Raw genomic sequence first — 21,832 nt, forward strand, 5'->3', positions numbered from 1 at the left:
TGGCCTGTCACTGAAGCCTCCAGAATGCTACTTTGGGATCTACAAGGATTTTACGGGCACCCCGCCCACCATTCCCGGGCTTTTCCCAGGCTGTCTCCCCTTCAGGATACTTCTCTCTGCTTAAGCTGCGAAACCCAAATCTAACGGAAGACGGGATTCAGCCACCTTGCTAGTTGGGCCATCTTTTCATTTTCCATTTTAATGCAGACGTCATCTGAGATGAGCCTATGAAACATTCCAACAGGAAGAACACAGAACCGCGGCACAATTCTGCAGAGCCACAGACACAAGCCTGAGGGCGGCTGCCGGCGCAGCGGCGTGCTCGGGGACGCGTCTGCAAGGCCGGCCAGTGCCTCCCTACGTGGCGGCCACCCTCGCCTCGCCTCTCTGGGTCCCTCCCTTGACTGCAAGTACTAGACACACTGTTGAATGAAGTTGTGGGCACCTGAGATGCTGGATGGAAGAGCGTGATCTTTACAATTTTTATTTCCAAGCGCACTAAAAAAATGAAGGGATGTTTAGGACAAAGCTAAGTGAGATCAGTTGCGTCGACTGGAAGTAAAACGTTAAATGTGGAGACGGCGACCTTTGGGAGAGCGGCTCACTTGTCCCCGGCGAGGATGGGGCTCTGGAAGCAGCAGGGGGGACCGCAGCGGCCCGGGTGCCGGTGTCAGAGCCGAGCACGGAAACACGCCAACGACCCACCAAGAACCGCGCCACTGAACAAAGGGCTGGAGAATGTCAACTGGTGGCTTTATTTCTTAAAAAAGTTACATTGAAAGAAGAGGTTGAAAAGTCAAGTATACTTGATTTGCACGTATTTGCCAAGTCTCACAGGATTCAACCACTTTGATAATTGTTTTTATTGATAACCAGGATATACATATGAAAAGCCTCACATTGAAGCCCAATACACACGTCCAACCCAGACGACAGATGCTGCAGAACAGTCTCGGGAAACCCATCAGTCTCCTGTTCTGTTAGTCCTCCGGCTGCGACTCGGCGCCCCCCGTCACAGCCCACGTCCTGCAGTGACTGAGTCCATTTCACACCCGTCCCACAGCTCGCTTACTCAGCTAGACTGTTGTCCAATAGGCCCTTTGTGGTTCTGCGCCAGCAGTGGTAGAAACCCTGATCAGGACAGGGGACGGGTTAATGCAAACGAAAGCAAAACAGCTCACAGATGAGCAGAGAGGTGTGGAGACCAGGAGGGAGACGCCCACTCTTCTCAGCGTGGGACGTGGGCTCAGGGGACACCACCCCCCCCAAGACCTTGTCAGAGATGGCTTCCTCCTCAGTCCCGCGAAACACCGACAAACCAGGCAAGTTTAAGGCGAGTCCCCAGGGAGGGGAGCTGTTTGCTTTCTGGCATAATTTTAAGCTCTGCACCAAGGGTCCTATTTTATCGCTTGTGACGTGGGTAAAGAAACAAAATGATGCCCCAAAAAGGTAAAAACTGAAAAATCAAACAAGCTGTCGCCATCCTGAATAGTCTGCAAGCGAGGCCCACGGGGCCCAGGGGCTCCTGCCTCGCGGCCCCCTCACCTCGTCGGGGCCGCGTGCGCCCCCTGCAGGCCATCTGCGCGAGCATCAGGCTGCAGGTGCCAAGCCGCCACAGACGCTGCTCTCCTCTCACGGAGGGGCCGTTTACACGCTGCTCATTTGGCCAGAACCAGACAGGTCAGTGCCAAAGCCCTCTCACGCACTCAAGATTTTTGTAAAAAAAATTAAAACAGGAGGGCAACAGAAGACCACACAGGAATGATTGTTCTTTGGATTGAGATATTCTCCAATATGCAATACATTCATAGTAAACCCCACGGGAGGGGGGACCCCGCGCAGCTCTCCCCTCTTCCCTGAAACGTCGGTTTCTAAAAAATAGCTTGTCTGTGGCACACGCCCATAACGTGTTATGTTGCCTGAACAACACGGCCCACTTTAAAACACACGTGCACGCACACACACAGACACACGTGGACTTGCCCACAGGGTCAGGGCCCACCAGCCCCGGGCGGGGAGCGAACCTGCAGCCCTGATGCTCCGTGCAGCGCCTGCGGCTCCTGCATCCAGGCCCCTCCTGGACCGAGGCGGACCCTCGGGAATCACGGGGCCAGCGGGAGCTCCCCGAAGCCACCAGCCGCAGAATTCCTGGTCACTGGCTTGGCTCGTTTTCTTCATGAGTGAGAAAAGCAGCTCAGCACACAGGATTTTAATAACCCGTGTAACAACCCACGAAACTTCTTAAAAGATGCCAAGTACGTTAACAGAACTCCTAACTGTGCAGGAAGATAATGACATTTGGCTTCTCCGTGCCGCCACGTCCCTTTGTTACTGGACGGTGACACGCATCAGAGCGCCACCCAGTTAGTGTGGGAACTCCGCCATCTGTGACCGGAAACGTATAAACTCTGCTTGCTGCAAGCAACTGCTCTCCACTTGCCCTACTGGCCACAGATGAGCTGCTGATACCCTTTCCGACCCCAAATAGATAAAGTCCGTGAACAAGTCCCAGCATGATGAGAGCCTCACACCGAGAACTCGGGGCCCCCTTTCCTAGGTCTCGTCTGCAGTCGCCTGAATCGGAAGCCGACGAAGGGGTTCATCCAGAGCAGCGAGGGGGGGCCCCCAAAGACGGACTTCATCCCTTCCCACCGCAGCCTCCGCTCCCACGTCGGCTTCTCACTCTTCAGCCTCTCAATCTCCTGCGGGAGAAAGAAAAGCAAGTGGGCGGCAGCGCCAGGAAAACCCGCAGCAGGTACGGGTCAGGCGAGCGGTGACAACAGGGGAAGCACCACCAGACTCACACGTCCCTCCCTCTGCACGTGGGAACGAGGCGTCGGGGTCAGCAGCGGGGCCTCTCCTGGCACCAGCCCCGCGGCCCCCGAGCACAGCCAGGCTGCAGCCACCAGCGGGGTGGACAGCCTAGGCAGCCCCAGAGGCAAAGGGGGAGCCAGCCCTCCGGGCCAGGATTGTCTTTTTTTCCACGTACTATATTATTACAAATGCTGATGAAGCGCCTGCTCTGGGCCTTCAGTTCAAAGACATGAAGGCGACCAGCTCCCTGCAGCTGCCAGGGGGCGGGGCCTCCTAGAAACGGAATGTACCGGCTCTCCCCGCCTGGCTCTGTTGACTCTCACATCACAGGTACGCTTGAAACCCGAGCTGCACGCAGCGAGGGGGGCGCGTGCGGTGATGCTGTCGCGGCCCCTCGGGGCTGCCCCGTCCACCTCCCGGGTTAACACGCGGGGCCCGCCGTCCACAGCAGTGCTGCCCGCCGACTCGTGCCCGCACGAAGGCCGCAGCAGACACAGCAGACGAGGAGCGTACCGTTTCATCATTGCATATGGAGTGGATCTGGGTGCCGAACATCACTGCGGTGAAAGTGAAAAACAGCAGACCCTCAAGGCACAGGAAGATCAGCAGGATCACAGTGACTGGAGGTGAGAAACCACTGCATTCTGTGAACGAGAAGAGCTGGCTGTGGCTGGACATCGGAGCGCGGCGAGCGGCCCCGGCTCTGTGCCACCCTCAGGCCGGCGTCCACGGAGGAAGGAGCTCGTTTCGTAAACAGGCACACCCGCTGTCCACCAGGGGCGGGAGGCAGCCCTGCCAGGCAAGAACCCACACCACCACTTCCTGGTCGGCAGATGCGGAAGGTTCTGTATTACCCCGCTTTCTACTGAGACTGTATTCGTGTACAGCACTGCGTACTAAGATACAGCAAAAGCCAGAAAAGATGAGCGTCGCGTGTGCCTACACCTGTGAGCAGGCCGCACACCCAAGGCCAGGGCCGCCCAGCTCGCGCCTGCCTGGCTACACTCGCGGGGCGACTCGTACTCAGCCATGCACGCTCGACCAGCCAGAGCACACACAGGCCTGCTGGGAACAATACGCATTCTCACCCAGTCTCAAAAATCTGCAAGGTGCAGAAACTATTAGCTGACTAAGGAAGACCAAGTGTATGTACATGGCTTCATTATAGCAAAATGGCAGTGTGAGAACTGTCCCATACTCTTTTCTTAAAAAGCTCATTTAACTCCTAAAATAACCAAGACGATTTCCTTCGAAACTGGAGGATCCCTTCTTCCTCTGCCTCCCCTCTCCCCCCACAGCGTGCACGTGCAGGGGGGCCTGCACCTGCACTTACCAGTCCACTGCCCTCGGACGCAGGCGACGAACTGCAGCCCGCAGAGCACGAGCGCGTGCACGGACGCCAGCGCGATGTACATCTGCGGGGAGACACCCATTAGCCCATGCGAGGACGAAAGGCCGCTGAACCGTACGTTTACTCCTGATCTCATGGGTCAGTGAAAATGAGTGAGGGAAGGAGTAACAGCAGCAGTTGACATCCGCCTCGCCAGGACCACACTGGACCAAGCACAGAAATCCACATGGGGAAATACGTTCTACCACTTCAGCAAGAGCCTATTAACAACTGGGGTTCAAGGTATCTGGGAGAGAATTAAATCACAGTAAAACACCCAGAATAACACAAGCAACGTACACTCATCTGGTGGACTACTTCCTACCAGTGACAGCACAGGTATAATTTGAGTCCCAGAGAAGAGGCTGCAGGGCTGACGTCAGAATAAACTTACTCGCTCCAGGTAAGATTCCAGATAAAGAACTTAGTACAAGTCACTCACTCCATGCGTATCTTTACTCACAGTGAAGAGCACGAAAAATCTCTGATTCTTTTCTCCGACACAGTTGTTCACCCAGGGGCAGTGATGATCCATTTTCCGAATACATCTTTTGCAAATACTGAAAAGGAGCAGTTAGATTTTCACTATTCCACGCTCGGAGGAAACACCGCCCAATGAAGACAGTACTGGGAAGAAGCCACCCAGGGGGCCTCCTGCCCTGTGGAAGGGGTCGCTGCAGGGGCTGGGGCTCAGGCTGCACCTGCAAAGGGTTCCATCCAGTGGTGGGTGTTCACACTGCCTGGGGAAGGGGTCCCAGCAGCACTGGGTTCTCTGGCTGCACCGGGGAAGGGCTCCCTCCAGTGGTGGGCACTTGGACTGCACTATGAAGGGTGTCTGCAGATTGGGCACTCAACATGCCCTGGGGAAGCCGTGCCTGCAGTAGTGGGGGGCTCAGCCCCAAGTAAGGGGTTACAGCAGTGGTGGGTCTATGGCTGCTGGGGAAGCGGTCCCTCCAGTGGTGGGTACTCAGGCTTCCCTGGGGCAGGGATTCCAGCAGTGCTCGGTACTCTGGCTGCCCTGAGGAGAGGGTCCCTCAGTGGTGGGTGCTTGGGTTGCCTAAGGAAAGGGGTCCCCGTAAGGGTGGGTGTGGGTGAACAGACTGCCCTGGGGAAGAAATCCTTCAGCGTGGGCTCTGGCTATGCCGGGGAAGGGGCCCCTCCAGTCGTGGGCACACGGGCTTCCCCGGGGCAGGGGTCCCAGCACTGGTGGATGCACTGGCTGCCGCAGATAAGGGGTCCCTGCAGTGCTGGGTGCTCTGGTTGCCCTGGCAAAGGTGTCCCTTCAGTAATGGGTGCTCGGGTCACCCTGGGGAAGGGGTCCCTGCAGTGATGGGCACTCGGGTTCCCCTGGGGGAGGGCCGCCATACCTGCAGTGGTGGGCGCGCTCGGGCTTGATACAGCAGCACTTGGGGCATTTGTAGATCACTTCTCCAGGCTTCAGCTGCAAACTCTCCATGTATTCCTTAGTAGCATTCCCTTTGGGTACTGCCCCCTATGGTTTAATAACAGTGTATTTTAGCTGGGCGGAAGGAAACATCAGTGAATTTAGGAATTAGTCTTGGGTGTTATGTACCATGATATAATTTATCATGCTGTAGTTGCCACTTACATTAATATGAAAAATAACTATTACTCAGGCAGGACCAGAAGTTTTATTTTTCATGAAAAATAGCATGCTTTAAAATGAATTCAAAATATAGAGTGCGTCATCCTTCATAAGGTGAGTCACCTGGGTTTTTCAAACTTCATGCAGGACGTGCCAGAGGTGAGGTGTGTTTGGAAGCCACTCCAGCCCCAGGGCAGCTGGCGTCCCCAGGGTGCGCACACTTCCTGACACACAGGTTTCCTATCAGCGGCAGCAGGGAGTGCTGAACAAAGCAATCTCAAAAAGGACTTTATCTTGTGTGTTTGAAGTTGCCAACCTAATCAGGAGCCGTCACACACGAGCCCCAAGCACCCCCCTCCCCCAGGCGTCCGGGCCCAGGGGCAGGAACAGCGGGGCTGTAAGTGTGTCTGCAGGAGCCCTGAGCGCTAGGGGAGCTTGAGAGGGACCAAGAATCTGGAAATGGGAGCAAGAGCCGGACAGCCCCGCACACGGGAGGGCAGCGGGCCCGAGTAGGCTGCAGAGGGGGAGGAATTGTTCTCTGGGCAGTGGAGACAGGCAGTGGAAATCACGTTTGGAAGATCATTCTGGGCACCATGGCCTGTGGACAAGGCCAGGACCCCGTTTCTGTGCCCCATGGAGCCTGTCCTTCACACAGAAATGCACGTTTCTGGAGAAGGAGCCCCACTGGGAGGGAGGAGTAGAGCAGGGGCGCAGTGACAGGAGAGCACGGGGAGACGGGGGCGCAGTGACAGGAGAGCACGGGGAGACGGGGGTGCAGTGACAAGGAAGGCACGGGGAGACGGGGGTGCAGTGACAGGAGAGCACGGGGAGACGGGGGCGCAGTGACAGGAGGGCACGGGGAGACGGCAGGCACACCACTGGCAGCAGGAGCTGCGCTGGAGCTCTTGAAAGCCCACTGTCTGGCTGCCCGAGCCAACCTCTGCAGGGCCAGGGCCGACACCCACATCTGCAAAACCCAGCAGGCACGTGTGGAGACCCAGGACCACTGGCTCCAAGGCCCCCGGGGAGCCGGAGAGGCGGCCCTGTCACCAGCAAGAGTGAGGTCCCACAACGTGCCCCGGGTTCAGGGGGCAGTACAGGAAGGGCTGCAGGCAAAATGGGAAGGTTCACTGCCCGACCCTACCCTGCAGCTGACTGCCCTCCAGATGGGCACCGGTCAGTCCCCCATCCTAACACAGGGAAGCTGCTGTGGTCAAGATCCTGGCCTTAACATGCCACCTGTCTCCTTAATCTACAGTGTAAAAAAAGTTCAGGGTTTAAAGGTTCATTTTTGAGAATTCACATCAGAAGGTCCGGTCCAGCATTTTACTCAATTTTCCCAACACCCTCTGGAGTCTTTCTGGTCCCTCAACCAAGCCAGGACCCCAGCCCGCCCCACGCCTACCGCCGGCCCCGTGACACTGTTCTGACTTCAGGAGCTCCCACCTTGTACAGCCGCTCCTGGTGACAGCTCGGGTCACACGTTTCATAAGACGATGGAATGGAGCAGGTTTAGCCACACACACGCTGCTTTCACAGTAAAACACGTGACCTGACACTTCTGCGGAGCACGGCACCCCACGCTGCCCGCTGGTTGGAGAGCGCTCCTGCGATGCTCACGGAGGACAGGTGTGCATCTCGAGGGGGCGACACGTCAGATAACACGTAACCACCAGCCCACGTGGAGATGAAGGCATCTTCTGGTCCTTCTTGCGGCTCAGAGCCCTGGGCAGGCAGGCAGCCCGTCTCCCACAGTGCCTCTCGATGACTCACCCAGGTCCCCGCGGCTGGTGATCTACACTTCGATTCCGTAGTCCGATGTGCTCTCGCAGGCCAGACGCAGAGCAGAAGGGCGGGCCCGGGTCCGCTCAGCACCGGGTCTCACCAGGTCACACCAGAGGAGCGCCCGCTTCCTCGGCACCAGTGGGCCCCTCTTCGCTCCATCAAAGAAACCTTCCGAACAGGTGAGGCACGTTCCTCAAGCTTGCGTTCGCCTTCGAACCATTTTCAGGGCATGTTTTTTCTAAGACGCATCTTGCGTGTTTCATCTGTGTCTCGCCAGGACTGTGCTCCCTGCCATAGCCACGCCTCCTACCCCAGCACGGCCCAGACGGCTCCCCTGTGGCACAGCGTCCTCTTGACAGCTTTTCCATTCGCTGCTGCTGCTGGCGCCCGACGTCTCACACCTGCACCCACCCACCTCTGATCCGCCCTGGAGAAGGAAACCAGGTGCCCACTCTTAGGAAGAGTGCTCCCAACCACGGCATACATATATCCAGGGAAGTTATGATTTGCAAAGCACATTTCCCCCCCATATCTTTCCATCTTGACGCCCTGATTCCCTCCCTGTCACGCATCCTGGATCCCCAGGACCTGACCTAGGGGCACGGGAGTGTGGCGCTTCCCCTAGGTCTACCTGCTAATCCATGGGCAGCACAGGGGACGAGGAGCACGTTAAACCACGTACAGGGATATAAGCTGAAAACCCCAGAGCGGAAGGAGAAAAATGAGACACGTCAACCAGTCACAAAGGATAGATCTTATTTGGATCCTGATTCAAACAAAAGAATATAAAAGGACTGAGACGACTGAGGAGATGTGGACTCTCACTGGACACAGTAAGGAATTCTTCAACCGCTCCACATGAGCCACTGACGTTGTAGCCATGCTTTTATAAAGAAGAGCCCTTCTGGGACTTCCCTGGTGGCTCAGTGGTTAAGAATCCGCCTGCCGATGCAGGGGTTGAGCCCTGGACGGGAAGATCCCACATGCTGCGGAGCAACTGAGCCCGCGCGCCACAGCTACTAAAGCCCGCATGCCACAGCTACTGAGCCCACGTGCCACAACTACTGAAGCCCGCGCACCTAGAGCCCATGCTCTGCAACAAGAGAAGCCACCGCCATGAGAAGCCCGTGCACTGCAACGAAGAGTAGCCCCCGCTCGCCGCAACTAGAGAAAGCTCGCGCGCAGCAACGAAGACGCAACGCAGCCAAGAATAAAAAATAAATTTATATTAAAAAAAAAAAAAGAAGAGCCCTTTTTAAAGATACACACAGTTATTTACAAATAAAGTTTTATAATGTCTGAGATGTACTTCCAAATATTCTGGGGAGGGAAAGGGAGTAGGCGAGGATATCGCTGACACGAGATTGACCACGAGGTGATAAGCAAGGTTCATGACCCTCTTCTCTCCACTTCTGTGTATAATGAAATGTCTGTAAGAAGTTAACGAAAAAGCAAGGGCTTTGGCAACGGATAACTGTTCAAACCCCAGCTTTGCCTCTTGCCAGCTGTGGGTCTCACCTTCTAATGTGATGTACGCCCACCTCCGCAAGGTGCTGGTGGGTTAATGAACGCCCAAAGGCGTCCCAGGGCGCCCGGAACAAAGGCGCCTTAGTGGGCCCTCGGCACACATCTGCTGCTAAGGCTGATGCTTGTAGAACAAGGCTGGGGACAGAGGAGAGCAGGCTCTGGGCGCGGGGCAGCGGGTGGCCTTGCACAGTCTCATGCTTCTGACACTGAGACTCGCCTCCAGAGGTGAGCTTGCTGCCTTGGGATCGATCAGCTCCCTGGTCCATCACATGTCAGAGACCCCAACTTCCTTTCTGCTCCCCCCTCAAAGTACCAATAACTTCTCAAGAAACAACCCAGGCCAGAGCCAAACCTAGCAAAGACTGACTGTTCCTAATGGCTTAGTAAAAGGACGTCCGGCAGAGAACTGGCCTCACCCGGGTTGCGTGACGGCTCTCGTTCAGCCCAGACTGGACCCCATGTTGAAGGTGATCCTCAGAGAGGAGAAAGCAGCCGCCCCGAGGAGAGGACGGAGCAGACACCCGACCCCGCCGGCCACGCAGTCTCCCCCACACGGTGCGTCTGGAACCCAGCGCTCCCAATTCCCTCTGGTGTGAGGGGCCACCGTCTTCACTAGGCGGCAGAGGGCCAGATGCCAGGAAGGACAGGGGTGCCTGGGGGCTCAGTCGGCCTCTCCCCTGCCTCCTTCCCGAGAGCTTCCCCACCCCAGTCCCAATGCCTGCCCGCGGCCAGACGCACCCCTGCCCTGGGCTCCTGACACCCCGCGGGGTGCCCTTGGTTCTATTCACACCGACTCCCGGTGGTTTCTGTAACTTGCCACTGGAGTCCTGACGTGTGGCATGGCGGAAGCAGTGACAGCCAGATGTCAAGACGGAGGACGTGAACGGACCGTCCTCCAAAGACCTACAAACGGCCGAGAAGCCCAGCATCGTTAGTCATCAGGGAAATGCAAATCAAAACACAATGGGGTACCACCTCACAGCCGTCAGGATGGCTCTCATCAAACACATGAACATCACCTGAGGAGGTGGAGAAGCAGGAACCCGTACACTGCTGGGGGGACTCTAACGCGCTGCAGCCGCCACGAAAAACCACCCTCAGCAGTTCAGCGTAGCGTGAACATATGACACGGTACTTCCACTCCTGGGTCTCTACCCAAGAGAAACGAAACATGGGTCCACACAAACCTGGTCCACAAGGGTTCACGGCAGAACTGTCCATAACAGCCAGAAAGTGGGAAGGACCCCGATGGCCACCAACTGACGATGGCTGTAAACAAAACGTGGCCCAACCCCACAGTGGAACAGTCTTCAGCCGTGAAGAGGAACGAAGCCCTGACAGTGCGCGGTGTGGGTGAGCCCTAGGAACCTCGCGCCGCGAAGGAAGCCAGACGTCAAGGCCATGTGTCCCTGTGTGATTCCATCTATGTGATCTGTCCAGAACAGGCCAGTCCAGAGACAGAAAGTACATCAGCAGTTGCCTGGCGCTGGGGGACCTGGGGGGGGCGGGGCGGTGACAGCTAAGGGCTGCAGGGTTTCTTTTTCGGGTGATGAAAATGTCTAAAATGACTGCGGTGATGTGAATACATGAAAATTATCGAACAAAAGGGTGAATTTTGCGGAATGTGAATTAAATTTCAATTAAAAAATGCTTGCATCCAGGACTCACACCCTCCCCCACCTCACACTCCAGCCCTCAGCGCTTCCATCCAGCTTCTTGGCAGCGAAACAAGTGAAGCGAACACGCCCGGCGGGAGCAGAGGCAGCGCCCTACACACACCTGCTACCCGACCCCCGGCTCTCGGGGCTTCCTGAAGAGCTGTGAGGCCTCTTCCCGCGGGAGAGGGGCTGTAGCAGGAGCGGGACCACGGGGGGAAGGACGCCTACACTGGTCAGAAGACACAAGCACTGTGATGAGAGGGGCCCAGCCGGGTAGCCCTCCCTCCCCCGGCCCCACCGGGCACACCGCAGCCTGGCACCTGGGCACCGACGTGGTGGCCTCCTTGCCGAAACGCCTACAAACGATGGACCCAGCCCCGTTTTCAACATGCAGGAAGATGGCTGACACTACCAGCTCTTCCTACAGCGAACTTAAAGATAATAGCTAACCTGCAGCCCAAAGAAGTTAAATTAGTTGCGTGTGATTCGTAAAGTGGTGAAACCTAGATGCCACATCGCTCAGCTTTCAGTCCATACTTCAGAGAAACAAAGTATTTAAACTAGAAGGGGGGACTTCCCTGGCGGTCCAGTGGCTAAGGCTCCGTGCTCCCAGTGCGGGGGGCGTGGGTTTGACCCCTGGTCCAGGAGCTAGATCCCATATGCCACAACTAAAGATCCCGCATGTCGCAACTAAAAAGATCCCGCAGGCCGCAACGAAGATCCCGCAAGCAGCAATAAAGATCCCACGCGCAGCGACTAAGACCCAGCACAGCCAAGTAAATAAATAAACATTAAAAAATAAAATAGGATTTCAGGCATTATTCAGTACACTTTCTTCATCTGAATAAACAGCTCAGTGTAATGTTTTCCATGAATATACCATGACATCACCTCTCTCTGGGCGCTGGGTTCTCTCCAGCGAAGCCACAAACAACGCCACCAGCCTGTATCCAGGAACTCGTGAACCCCGAGGCTGCGGGAGCATGAGGCCCTCCGCCCGGTGCCGCTGGTGCCTCCCCAGCCCAGACCCGGCCGAAAACCCCAGCGAGAGGGCAGGTACTCACGGGGTCGGTGAGCATGGTCCTCAAGTGAGAGGACAGGGCAAGCACCGCCAGGCAGTTAAAAACGACTCCATTGACCACGGAGTACCAGAAGTCTTTGGAAGGCAGCAGCATGACAAACGTCACCACGAAGTCCGCGTACACGACCAGTAGCCACGTCACGACAGCACAGATCATGCCACAGCCGTCGCGGATGAACCAGACCCTGTCTGCCACGTCGGCCTCGGATGAAGAGGAGGAGGAAGAGTCGTAGTTGTCATTTTCGGTCAGGAGAGGATGGTGTTCGACATCCCGGAGCCGGTGTCCTGATGACGGCATGGTTTCCCTGGAGGGGCATGGGACACAACTGGTGAGGCTCCCGGGGACACACGGTCACCTGCGGCTGGCCCCAGCCACACTGCACAAGGACGACGCGGGGCAGGAGCTAGACACCCTTGGCACCCAGGCTCCAAGCCTGGGCAAGACGAGGCCTGGGGTACCACGGCCCCATCCACGGTGCCAAGGCCCGAGGGCCCGCAGCGCACACATGCCAGCAGCTGATGAGAGGCTGACAGACAAGGGGCTCTTTCACTGCTCGTTTCCACCCCGGCCCACGACCACAGAGCCCAGTTCTCGCCTGACTCTTCCCTGTTTCACTGAGTTCTTCACTCTCACTTCTCCCTCGTTTGAACTGTGACAACGTACGACCATGTTTTTGAGGCAGTCTTCTTTAACTCCGTGCTGTTTCTAGAACGCCCTTCCTCTTTCAGTCTTTTAACAGTTTCCTTCACTTATCTGCTCTTTCGACAACTCTCCCATATTTCCTAATACCCGAGAACACACAGGGTCAGAAACTAAAGGAAAACTTACACTTTTCCTAGCAAACGTTTTGCTGCTGCTTTAAACCTATAACCTCCTGTCATCAGTGTCTGATATGAGTAGAAATACTCATGATAAATAAAGAAAGGGAAACAGACTCAGTTCATGTGGCCCTGTTGTTCGTGCAGGGGATAGAAAAACACTGATAGCACTTTATCAAACGACCCGAGGGCTTTCTCCACTCAGGCTCGGCTTCTTTCAAACAAGCACAGAGCAAGCGACTGTGGCCTCCCCAGCGTGGCGGGGGAGGAGGGATGAGAATGCTCTTGGGGCCGGGTCTGCTACAGCTGACGCACAGCATCCGCTCGGAATCCTGGCATTACTTCCTTCCTTAACTGTAACTGGAGCACGGGAACGATGAAAACATTACTGAATGAGTGAATCTGCTGGTGAGAGTTCCTTCTGCAAATATTTTGCAGGTTTCCCTCTCGATACAAAGATACTGACTAGTACAAGACAGCAAGGAAACTGTTCCCCGCAGCCTGCTCTTAGATCAGACAACAAGAGCTTTAAAATTACTGAAGTGAAAAAACTGAAGATAAGAATTTGGGCAGCCCCGAACCAGCCGTTCTTCAGCCAGCACACACTGGACCCGACGGCTGCCTTCCTGCTAAGGCCTCTGCCGCAGAGGCCACCCGCCCTGCAGCGCCTGAGGCCTCTCTCTGCCAAGCAAGTCATCCTGCAGAGGCAGTCCTCGTGCCTCTGAAGAGCACTCTGCAAAGGGACTCTGAACAGCAGACACGGCTATCTGGAGAGGGTGCTGGAGCGCGGTCCTGTCTACACCACTGTAAAGCCTGATGCCGCCAGGGGGCTGAGACTCTCTGGGAGGAGGACCGGCTCGGCAGCTCCACGGGCAGTGCGCTCAGCACTCCCTACCCTGAGAGGGCGTCCGTGTCTCAGCCCTGGGCTGGCTGTCAGCCCTCGTGGGAAAGGCCTGGCTCTTCTCTCCGGGCTCCCCGTCGGGTGCCCGCACGCCCCTGGGCTCACGGCAAGCGCGCATCTGTTTCCAGGCAGACGCAACAACGTGAATTGGTCCCCGTCTCAGATCCAGAGAGAGGCCTAGTGATGGCCACGGGAAGTTTTTTTAGTGAATCATGAATGTTCATCAAAGCCTTAGCTGAAAAACTCCCCTGACCAGAATCCCTCTGCTCTATGGCTACTCCTCAGGTAAGACGCTTTCTAGGAACAATGGGTGCCCGCCTGCTGGGCAGTGAGCAGTCGCAGGGGCCACGTGTCCAGAGACAGGCCAGCTTTTTGTCAGAGCACACTCGTGCAGCCCGAGTTCTGCCTAGAAATCAGAACCTGAGTCTTCTGGACGCCTGACCCAGTCCCGATTAACCTTCCCGGCTGAGGCATTGGTGACAGCAGCCGCAGGCCTCCCCCAGAGGGGCAGATGGCAGCTGTATTTGTGAGGAAGGGTGACTGCACACATACCAACCCCAGTGGGCGGGAAGGGACATTCCCAGAAGCACTTTAGGATACTGAGGCATCACGCCTGTGTGCTTCAGAGCTGAATTTGTAAAATCCACTAGAAGGCAAAGGGAGAACAATCTGATGCCCAAAAGTCACTTCATTTGCAAGAAAGCAATCGGTGAACACGGCGAGGTTAGGCTGAACACATCCGGTTATCTGTCATCAAGAGCAGGCGCCTTCCGCTGAGTCACAGCACTTACACTTCATTAATGCAACAGGAAGGGAGGGGAGGAAATGAAGAAACAATTCCTTTACACTCAACTAATCTAAAAATGCTGGGAACACAAGAGCAAATGGCACGGCAACTGGCGATGCGAAGCCAGGGCAAGGGCACAGCCTCACTCTGTGCTGATACCCGTCACTGGTGACTGAATACTCTGCGTGATCACGTCTGAAAAAGACCTGAAAGCACTGTGCACTGACCGACGGTTTTTCTACTTTAATGTCCAGTTTAATGGGATACTGTCTACACTCCGAACCTGAGCTGTTTATCGTCGTGTTAAATCAAGCCCCGTTTCCCAGAACGCTAAGAGCAACATTGCAGACCCCCATTATTGAAGGGACAACCACTCGAGCAAAACCCTTCCAGTGGTTTACATTTGAGAACTCCCCTCATCTTGTAATACCTGCTAGTAACTGATCAATTCTCTTCATGGAATCTTCCTCCAGGGACACACTCCCCTTTTAGCGTAGGTGGTAAGCAAACCCAAAGACAATACGTGAAGAAAAAGATCTACTTGTCACCATTAACCATCTGAACTGCCCGTATTTGCCTTTTCAAAGGTGTGCAAGTTAGTGTCAGCCGTTAGAGAGGAAACAGTGATTAGAGACCTAAATAAGCAATCACTTACCTCACAAATTATTTTTAGACATTACTTGAACGTTTTGTGTCTTTTCTTCAGGATCTTAAGGTGCATACTGTCCTATGTGGTAGGATCTGAAAGATAATAAAATCTGATTAGAAAAGTTACTTATTTTATGACCAAGGCGCATATACTATTTCTCAGTGCATATGATCAACTTTGGGAGCACATGTAACCGATGTGACGCTTCACACCTGAAGTTCCGTTGCTCAGAACCATCTTTAACTATGAAATCATGACTCCTCTAGGTTTTCGTTACTAGTAAACTGCTTGACAATCCTGAAAATTAAGTAATTTATTCTAAACCTGTCCATTTTACACTCTTGTTACTTTAGCCCTGGTCTTAAATACAAATCTCTAAGCCAAAATCCCTGAGAAAGAGCCCCAGGGATAATCCAGACCAAATCTGGTCAACCTGCATTTCAACAGGCAGCAAGTGTTCACCGTTCACCAGCCACAGCAGAGGAATTACAGAAAAGACGAGAGAGAAAGAGGTGAGAGGTGCACCAGGCCCCGCTGGGGGAGGGTGCCCCGGGGGAGGGGGCACGGTGCACGAAGGAGCGGGTGGAATGAGTGAGGGGCGTCCCAGCCTGGCAGCGTCTCCCACTGGGTGGGCAAGCAGACGTAGCCTCCCTAGAAGCACTCATCTGGCCCAAGAAAAGAGGCTGGAAGACACCAAGAGGCGGCGTGTCCCCCTCCCAAAGAGGTCAGATTGCTGCCAGGTTTCCCAAAGACCAGGGCCACAGAGGACAAAGGACCATGGACGCAGACGCTCCAAGCACACGCTCCTGGTACATCTCATCCTTAAATGTGAACCAAGAGCCAACAGATGTTCTGGAGAAAAGCTCAGACAGGTCTCATGGAAGAGCCCCAGAGAGAAAAGAGAGAAACCGGGATTTAGAGCAGGCATGATGCACAGAGAAGAAGACTTACGAGGAATAAGAGGCTGCATTTGTGAGACAAAGGGGAGCGTTCTGAGAACTGCCTAGCTACTGAAAAACAAAAATATGACGGTAGAAGTTTTTAATCTTACAAACAGGACTGGAAGAGAGAATGGGGAAATTTCCCAGAAAGGAGAACTAAACAACAAAGGGGAAGGGGGGAAGGATAAACTTGGAGTTTGGGATTAACATATACACACTATACAGAAAATAGATTAACCAACAAGGACCTCCTGTATAGCACAGGGAACTGTATTCGGTACCTTATGATAACCTATACTGGGAAAGAATCTGGAAAAGATTAGATATACATATATATAAAACTGAATCAGTCTGCTGTACACCTAAAACTAACACAACATTGTAAATCAGCTACAGTAAATCAGCAAAAAACAAACAAAAACAAGACAAAGACAAAGACCTTAGGAGAGAAAATGAAATGAAATCAGAGGACCAATCCAGGAGGTCCATCTTCCAAACAACAGGTCTGGCAAAGGCACCCCGAACAAGACGTCCTTCCTCTGCACAGCTCCACTGCCACCCAGGCCGGCGGCCCCGTGTGCCTCGCAGCCTGTCCACTCTCTTTGCATCTGATATCCTTCCAACGTAACATTTTTCTCTCAGCAAACCCTCAGTTGGTGTCTGTTTTCTGAAACCAAGACCCCTGACTAGGACACCAGGGGGCTGGCATGGAAGAGGGTGAGGGGACTCGGGGGTCGAGGGGTGGGCAGGGTAAGCTCCCCTGGTCTCCTCCCAGTAACTGGAGGCTGCTCGCTGCTTCCTGACCGGGAGTGCCCCTCCGCCGGGCCCGGCTCTGCTGTCAGGCTCCCCTGCCCACCCGACCCTACAAGTCTCCTCAGGACCCGTCCTCCCTCCACAAGGACGTGGACAGCCTCCCCGCACCCGTCACCGCCACCCTGCACACCAAAGGTTCCCTAGCCTATCTGTGGCTCTGAGTCCCCTCTGAACTTCTCAGTAACAAATGTGGCCGTGAACCACAAGCTGCTTAAACTAACGGAGGTGACTTGTAAAATATGGCATTTATATATATATACATGGTAACTCTATTCAAATACCTATGCAGTAGCCAACAGCTTTAAACGCCAGGTAACGTGCTGAACCAGTAACGCCTGATCATGCCTAGTGATGCTTTCAACTTTGCATTCACATTCATTTTGAGTGTCTTCAAATGAGCTTATGTTAGCACTGTTTTAAAAGAAAACCGGCTTTGCAAAACCCAGGACTGCCCATCGCAGTCCTCAGGTCTACAGCAGAATCTCTACAATGAGACCAAACCCCGTTACTTTTATAAATTTTTAAAAATAACCAAAATGGCAACCACGTCGGAAAGCGGCCTGGTACTTTCTCAGAGTTAAACCAACACCCTCCCTGTGCCTCGGCAATTCCACTTCTAGGTATTTACCTCAAGGTGAATATGAACACAAAACGTGTACAGAACTGTTCACAGCTGCTGCAGTCATTAAGTCACCAAAGCAGAACAACCCAAACACCCCTCGCCAGGAGATGAATCAACAAACCACAGTATATTCATACAAGGGGGACTGCGGACGGATACAGGCCACCGTGTGGATGCATCTCAAAAAACCACGCCAAGTGAAAAACACAGTGTGTACAGTAGGAGTCCATCTGCACGGCACTCTGAACCAGGCGAAGCTAATTTATTTTGAAAGAAATCAGAATGGGGTTGGAGCACAAGAGGGAATGACGGAGAGTCCAAGGTAACTTTCTGAGTTGACGGAAAGGGCAGCAGGCGACACAGGCACACGCACTGTCAAACCAAATTCAATGAGCTGATAAAATTATACACTTAAAATTGTGCATTTCACTGTACGTTAACTATGCCTCAGTTAAAAAATGAACAGGAGAAAGAATAACCAGCACAGGTACACGTGCAGGTGTAAGAGGGTGTGGTAACAGCCAGGTTCTAAGCGCTGCTGAACCCGGTCTCGCCCTACAGACGCTGCCTTCCGAGCCAGACCCTGTCACAGTTTACTTTTAACAGTATCTTCGGGCAAGTGTCTTAAACTCTTCCCCTCACTTTTTTCCCCGTGTCTATAAACAGAAGATGCATTTCTCATAAACAAACTGAAGACAAGTAAACAAAAGACGTCAATATACTTTGGTGATCAGTTGCTACAAAAAAGAATGAAGATCCAATGATTTTCACTGTTGCAAAAAAGGAAATGTCTACCCTAGAGCCTGGTATTCATGTGTACGTTAAACACTGCTTAAACTCATCACTGTTTTACTGTTCATACGCCCACTGCTGACCTATAAGAAACAGGAATAAGCACATCTCTGCTTCAGGCACAGAAGCAGCGTGTGAGGCAAACACAGGCCATGAGATGTGCTGAATTCAAACGTGGGGGCGGGGCCTCTAAGCTGCAGACTCCACGTGAGGCCCAAGGATGCTCGACCTCGGACAGGCCCTCAGCCCACAAGGGCTCATGGGAGAGAGAGGCGGGGACCAGCCTGGTAAACAACGTGCTCAGTGTTATCCCCAGTGGCAGGCAGAGGGCGATGACGGAGAGAGATGACAATCGCTTATCCCGTCCAGAGGAACCAGAAAAGTGTCGGTTAGGACGACAGCAGGAGTGGGCCCCCAGGACAGGCAAGATCGCACAGGAGAGGACAGTGCGGGAGGCACAGAGGCTGGAAGGGGAACCCGCGGGCTGCAGGGCCCTGGGCTCAGCGCAAGGGAGGGCAGGAAGGCAGGGAAGGGGAGGCCAGGGCCCCGCACAAAGCACTCCGGAGGCCGAGCTAGGCAGCCTGAAATTCCGTACGTCATTCTGCTGCAAAGGGAGACTGGAACTTCGGTCAACAGACAAGTGTTTTAGAAAGATAACTGGTGACAAACTAAGATTGGGATGGAAGGAGGAAGACGGGCAGCCGGGAGGCGGCTGCCATGCCCCAGAGCAGAGCTGACAGACGCAGGGCCAGCAGGGGAGCGGGGCCTGCAGGCGACGAGCAGGGGCTGGGAGCAGAAAGGCTGGCTGGAGCAGACAGCACACCAAGGGGCCGCGACCTCCTCCCAGCAGTTTCGGTAAAGAGCCAAGAAGCTTGCAGACTGGGTGGTGAGCAAACGAAAGAAGCAAATTTGTTTAAATGTGGTTAAGTCAAGGACATACGTAGCTGGAAGGAAAAAACAATTTTTCAATTTCCCTTCTTACGTATTATCTCATTTAAAGCTACAATGGGGCTTCCCTGGTGGCGCAGTGGTTGGGAATCTGCCTGCCAGTGCAGGAGACACGGGTTCGAGCCCCGGTCCGGGAAGATCCCACGTGCCGCGGAGCAACTACGCCCGTGCGCCACAACTACTGAGCCTGCACTCTAGAACCCGCGCTCCGCAACGAGAAGCCACGACGGTGAGAAGCCCGCGCACCACAACAAAGAGCAGCCCCCGCTCTCTGCCACTAGAGAAAGCCTGTGTGCAGCAACGAAGACCCAATGCAGCCAAAAATAAATTAATTAAAAAAAATAATAGAGCTACGATGAACCTCTCAACAAGACAGAATTCTATTTGTTGTGTAAGCTGACTTCACCCTCACTGGCTCCCAATAAATAGAATTAACATGGCTTCTGCAACGAATTTTAATTTGTGTAACAAATGATTGCTTTGTCCAAGTATTTAATTGATATGATACCTTGTTTTCATTTTATATAAAACCCTTTATACTGTTCCAATAAATATCTTTATTAGTAAAAATAATAATAATAAATAAAACAAGAGGACGGGACCAAGATGGCGGAGGAGTAGGACGAGGCGCTCACCTCCTCCCACAGGAACGTGGAAAGCACATCTGCACGTGGACGGCTCCCACAGAACAGCTCCTGAGCGCAGGCACAAGACCTCAGACTTCCCGAAGGGCAAGAAAACCTCCAGCTAACCTGGTAGAACAAAAGGAAAAAGAAAAAGAAAGGAATGTAGACGGGGCCTGCGCCCCAGGCAGGGAGCTGTGGAGGAGATCAGCCTGGACAGGCGGCGAGCGTCGGAGCCTAGCAGGAGAGCACAGGAACCCGTCTGCGGAGGGCAGCACAGAGAGCAGCCTGCACGGAAGGTCCGCGCCGCCACCCTGCGCTCCCCAGCCTCAGACGCTCATCCGTCAGTGCTGAAGCTCAGGCTTCGGAGGTCAGACCCAGGGAGAGGCCCGGGGCGGGATGCAGACAGCTGAAGAGGCTGGACTGTGGCAACTGAGGGTGTGCTCGGAAGAAGCCAGGGCCTGTCAGAGAGCCAAGGCGCCGTACTGAGGGGTTCACGAGGAGAGGGGAGGGACCACCATAAGAGCTTCTTTCCTTACGAGCGCTCCCAGGCAACAGGACACTGCCTACAGGAGCTCTGGGGGCGGGCGCGAGTCGCTGCCGCCATCGTGCGCTCCAGAGGCAGGCACAGGCCACCGCTACGAGACCTGCGAGCAGTCGCCAAGTGCTGCCCCCGCCCGCCCAGTAGCGCACAAGGGCGGCAGCACCTGCACACCCCATATCAAGGGAATAAAAGCCAGCAGGTGCTGAAGAAACAGACAGCAAGCGTCCAAACTAACAGCAGCCCCTCAATTCTGGAAAAGATGGCGGAGTAGAAGGATCGAGCTCACCTCCTCTCACGAAAACAGCAACATCACAACGAACTGCTGAACGATCATCGACAAAAAAGACTGAAACCTACCAAAAAAGATATTTTACATTCAAAGACAAAAGAGAAGTCACAATGAGACGGTAGGCGAGGTGCTTTCGTGCCAAGATAATTAACAAAATGGCAATAAGAACATACATATAATTACCTAAAATTTAATGGGATTCGTAATGGATACAAAAACAAGACCCGTATATATGCTGTCTACAAAAGACCCACTTCAGACTCAGAGACATGTGCAGACTGCAAGTGAGGCGATGGAAAAACGTATTCCATGCAAATGGAAATCAAAAGAAAGCTGGAGTAGCAATACTCTTAGCAGACAAAAACAGACTTTAAAATAAAGACTTACAAGAGACAAAGAAGGACACTACATAATGAACAAGGGATCAATCCAAGAAGATATAACAATTGTAAATATATATGCACCCAACATAGCAGCATCTCGATATATAAGGCAAATGCTAACAGCCATAAAAGGAGAAATCGACAGTAACACAATAATAGTGGGGAAATTTAACACCCCACTTACATCAATGGACAGATAATTCAGATAGAAAATCAATAAGGAAACACAGGCCTTAAATGACCATGAAACCAGATGGACTTAATTGATATTTATAGAACATTCCATACAAAAGAAGCAAAATACACTTTCTTCTCAAGTGCACATGAAACATTCTCCAGGACAGATCATACCTTGGGCCACAAATCAAGCCTCAGTAAATTTAAGAAAACTGAAATCATATCAAGCATCTTTCCGACCACAGTGCTATGAGATTAGAAATCAATTCGGGGGACCTCCCTGGTGGCACAGTGGTTAAGACTCTGCGCTCCCAAAGCAGGAGACCCAGGTTCGATCCCTAGTCCAGGAACTAGATCCCACATGCATGCTGCAACTAAGAGTCCGCATGCCACAGCTAAGGATCTGATGCAATCTAATAAATAATCAAATATTTAAAAATAAATAAATAAATATTTATTTGTTTATTTTTGGCTGTGTCGGGTCTTCGTTGCTGCACTTGGACTTTCTCTAGTTGCGGCGAGCGGGGGCTACTCTTCATTGCAGTGCACGGGCTTCTCACTGCAGTGGCTTCTCTTTGTTGTGGAGCACGGGCTCTAGGTGCGTGGGCTTCAGTAGTTGTGGCACGTGGGCCCAGTAGTTGTGGCTCATGGGCTCTAGAGTGCAGGCTCAGTAGTTGTGGTGC

At 53.6% G+C, this 21,832-nt stretch overlaps 1 protein-coding gene across 3 annotated transcripts in view; it reads right to left on the reverse strand.

The window, feature by feature from the left end:
- Positions 1–732: 732 nt before the first annotated feature.
- The window catches only part of ZDHHC7 (zinc finger DHHC-type palmitoyltransferase 7), a 30,649-nt gene continuing 9,549 nt past the window's right edge, over positions 733–21,832 (reverse strand). The window contains exons 2-10 of one of the 3 annotated variants that reach the window (XR_010939286.1): positions 15,024–15,109; positions 11,845–12,166; positions 5,572–5,696; positions 4,668–4,764; positions 4,148–4,229; positions 3,328–3,458; positions 2,530–2,702; positions 2,025–2,172; positions 733–1,131 (exon numbers count right to left, since the gene is read on the reverse strand). Coding sequence is in view for 2 of the 3 variants with exons in the window: in XM_067720665.1 (XP_067576766.1) it covers positions 2,103–2,172; positions 2,530–2,702; positions 3,328–3,458; positions 4,148–4,229; positions 4,668–4,764; positions 5,572–5,696; positions 11,845–12,159 (993 nt within the window). In the remaining variant the exon portion in view is untranslated. Of the gene's footprint in view, positions 2,173–2,529; positions 2,703–3,327; positions 3,459–4,147; positions 4,230–4,667; positions 4,765–5,571; positions 5,697–11,844; positions 12,167–15,023; positions 15,110–19,768; positions 19,858–21,832 lie in introns of those variants that run through there. The other 2 variants (XM_067720665.1, XM_067720664.1) reach the window with 2 other exon arrangements.

This window comes from Pseudorca crassidens, chromosome 20 (assembly GCF_039906515.1).
Source record: "Pseudorca crassidens isolate mPseCra1 chromosome 20, mPseCra1.hap1, whole genome shotgun sequence".
Classification (NCBI taxonomy): domain Eukaryota; kingdom Metazoa; phylum Chordata; class Mammalia; order Artiodactyla; family Delphinidae; genus Pseudorca; species Pseudorca crassidens.